At 56.7% G+C, this 3613-nt stretch overlaps 1 protein-coding gene across 1 annotated transcript in view; it reads right to left on the bottom strand.

The window, feature by feature from the left end:
* Positions 1-3613, bottom strand: part of Axin1 (axin 1) — a 36356-nt gene that overhangs the window by 7328 nt on the left and 25415 nt on the right. Inside the window, exons 7-9 of the mRNA XM_013011737.1 lie at positions 2568-2705; positions 1538-2058; positions 240-410 (exon numbers count right to left, since the gene is read on the bottom strand). Coding sequence (XP_012867191.1) covers positions 240-410; positions 1538-2058; positions 2568-2705 — 830 coding nt within the window. The remainder of the gene's footprint in view (positions 1-239; positions 411-1537; positions 2059-2567; positions 2706-3613) is intronic.

Here is a 3613-nt window from a genome sequence, read left to right as displayed (position 1 = left end):
CATGGCCAGGCTCTGGACGGCACACTCACCCATGGCCAGGCTCTGGACGGCACACTCACCCATGGCCAGGCTCTGGACGGCACACTCACCCATGGGCAGGCTCTGGACGGCACACTCACCAATGGGCAGGCTCTGGACGGCACACTCACCCATGGCCAGGCTCTGGACGGCACACTCACCCATGGCCGGGCTCTGGACAGCACACTCACCCATGGGCAGGCTCTGGACAGCACACTCACCCATGGCCGGCCTTTCGGTGTCTACTGATCTCCTTCTCCCCCTCGATTATCCACTGCATGATCTTCTGGTTCTTTTCCACATCTTCTGTGGAGCCTGGCACCTCAGAACTGCTGTTTTTCCCAGAGTCTGTCTTCTTGGCACTTCTTTTGGAGGATGCACCTGCCTTCCCGCTGTAAGAGCAGGGCCTGGAGGTCACCTTGGCTTTCCTGAGCCGTCACACCCCAACAGAAGGGCCCACTCCCCACTGTGAAAGTCACTGTCTCTGAACGTGCAAAAACTTGGGTGGGCTGGGAAGGTGGCTCAGTGGTAGAGTGCTTGCCTCACATGCATGAGGCCCTGGGTTCGATTCCCCAGAACCACATAAGTAGACTAAAGGCAGGAAGTGGCACTGTGGCTCAAGTGGTAGAGTGCTAGTCTTAAGCTGAAGAGCTGAGGAATAGTGCCCAGGCCCTGAGTTCAGGCCCCACAACTGACAAAACAACAACAACAAGCCGGTGCCAGAGGCTCACGCCTGTCATCCTAGCTACTCAGGAGGCTGAGATCTGAGGATCTCGGTTCAAAGCCAGCCGGGGGAAGGGGGAAGGAAAGTCCGTGCGACTCTTATCTCCAATAAACCACTAAAGAAAACTGGAAGTGGTACAGTGGCTCAAGGGGTAGAGAGCTCGCCTTGAGCTGAAGAGCACAGGGACTGCGCCTGGGCCCAGAGTTCAAGCACCAGGACCGACCAAAAAAATAACTATCACAAACACAACTAGGGTTTGTTTTGTCTTCCATACATTGAGAGCAGCCAGGCGCCAGTGGCTCACGCCTACAGCCCTCAGTACTCAGAGGCTGAGCTCTGAGGACTGTGCTTCAAAGCCAGGCAGTCAGGAAAGGCCGTAAGACTCTATCTCCAATAAACTTAGAAAAAGCCCAAAGTAGTGCTGTGGCTCAAGAGCTAGAACACTAGCCTTGAGCAAAAAGCAGCTCAGGGACAGCACCCAGGCTCTCCAGAATTCAAGCCTCAACACCAGAATTTAAAAAAAAAAAAAATTGGGAGACAAACCCTTAAGAAATAAACCTCTAGGCAGAGTTAGCAGCTGGGAACTAGTTGGATCGGGCCCTGTCCTTCACTTTCCATCTCCCAGGGCCCTGCTGGATGTTCCTGACTCCTGTGACTTTGACAGAAGATTAAGCTTCCAGAGGAGCAAGGCCTCATGCCCTGGCCTACCTCCTGGTTGCTCTCATAACCATGGTACTGGCAGGAGGGCTCGGCCACCCCCCGAGCGGGTGTGTGGCAGGGCCGTAGAGAACTCACCTGAAGGCCAGGTCCCCGGCACTGGGGGTGGCGGCTGTGGTCTCGGAGTAGCTGCGGGGCTTGGCGTGGCTGTGTGACTCCGGGCCCCAGGTGAAGCTGCTCTGGACCCTGCGGGTGGCCTCCACCTCTGCCTGGTCCTTAGGCCTGGACGCACCGTGGTGAACGTGGTGGTGGACGTGCCTGTGGTGGTGCAGGCCGGCAGACTCCAACTTTGCCCCGGACTTGGACACGTGCTTCCCGTGCCCCGAGGCCACACCCCCGAGCAGTGCCAGCTTAGTGGTGTGCCCACTGTCAGGGGAGCGGTGGCCTGGCCCCGGTGACTGGCAGCCAGGTGTCCTCATGACCCGCTGCACGTGCTCATCAAGGATGCTCTCCGGGTTCTCCTCATGGGCGTCGCGCAGCCCGGCACAGCCCATGTCCACGTAGCGGGGAGGGCAGTGGTGCCAGGCTGGAGCAGAAGGCAGCTTATGACCAGCCCCGGGGGGCCCAGAGGGCAGGTCTCCATCCTCACCTTCCTCCTCCTGCGGAGACAGAGCAGCACTGTCAGAACCGGTCCTGTGTGCACCCGGAACGCAGGTGCAGGAGTTGTACTGCGGTCTAGAATGTGGCTGGGCCACAAAAGGCACAGAAGACTCCTGGGAGCGGTGGAGGACTGGGAGCGGTGGAGGACAGGGGCCTGGTGTCAGCTGTAGCCACTGGGGAAGCTCTGTACAGGTTTCACTTTGTCTGAACAGAGTTTATTTTAATTTTGAGAGAGTTTTCTTTTCTCTTTTTGTACTGGTCCTGGGGCTTGAAATCAGGGTCTGGGTGCTATTCCTGGGCTATTGTGGTAGGCTCCCGCTCTACAACTTGAACTACAGCGCCACTTTCAGCTTTTTCTGCATAGGTGGTGCTAAGGAATCGAACCCAGGGCCTCATGCATGTGAGGCAAGCACTCTACCCCTCAGCCCCCTTCCTAGCCCCCTTCAGGTTACCCTAAACACAAGACTTCTCAGCCACAGGAACGTGCCCTGGTGCACAGCCCACTTACCATTCTAACACGCTTTAGCCGCTCCTCCAGCCTCTCCTCAGCCTCCCGTGTGCGCTGGACAGCCTCTAAGCGATGGATGAGCTCTTCAGCAAATTTCTGTGGCTCCACACGAATCTCCTTTGGCATTCGGTAAGTGCGCTGCAGTGAGACAGCCATTCTTAGCGGATTTCACCCCACACCAGGAGCGAGTGCACTATTAGAGCACTAAACATGGAAGGCTCATCTTAAAGACGCTTCCCTTTGCACTAGGGCGCCAGCTTCCCTACCACTCTTCCTCTTCTCCCAGAGGAGATGGTTTCCTTCTAGGGTCTCACAACTACCAACCTGGAGGGTTAAGCATTCAGTCTCTAGGACAGAGTCAGAGATGGTCAGGGCTCAGTAGGCAAGGAGATGATGCATACAAGTTACGACTCACCAGGGTCTCATCGGATGCATCCTGAACCAAGGGACTCCCAACTTGTTCACAAAAACAAAGGAGCAGGCTGGGCAGGTGGCTCAGTGGTAGAGCGCTTGCCTCACATGCATCAAGCCCTGGGTTCAACTCCTTAGCACCACAGAAGCAGAAAAAGCCAGAAGTGGTGCTGTGGCTCCAGTGGTAGAGCACTAGCCTCGATCTGAAGAGCTGAGGGACAGTGCCTAGGCCCAGAGTTCAGGCCCCATAACCAACAAAAACAAAAACAAAAAACAAGCTGGGCGCTGGTGGCTCACGCCTGTCACCCTAGCTACTCAGGAGGCTGAGATCTGAGGATCACGGTTCAAAACCAGCCCAGACAGGAAAGTCCATGAGACTCTCATTTCCAATAAACCACTAGAAAATCGGAAGTGGTGGCATGGCTCAAGTTGTAGAATGCTCGCCTTGAGCTGACGAGCGCAGGAACAGCACCCAGGCCCAGAGTTCAAACCCCATGACCCTCCCCAAGCCCCCAAAGAGCACCCAGGCCGCCGTGGGCACAGCACGGGCTCTTCGGGTTCTGAAACCCCCAAAGAGCACCCAGGCCGCCGTGGGCGCAGCACGGGCTCTTCGGGTTCTGAAACCCCCAAAGAGC

This window comes from Dipodomys ordii, unplaced genomic scaffold (assembly GCF_000151885.1).
Source record: "Dipodomys ordii isolate 6190 unplaced genomic scaffold, Dord_2.0 Scaffold14, whole genome shotgun sequence".
Taxonomy (NCBI): domain Eukaryota; kingdom Metazoa; phylum Chordata; class Mammalia; order Rodentia; family Heteromyidae; genus Dipodomys; species Dipodomys ordii.
The sequence above is the reverse complement of the archived record's forward strand: the minus strand, read 5'-3'. Positions and strand labels throughout refer to the sequence as shown.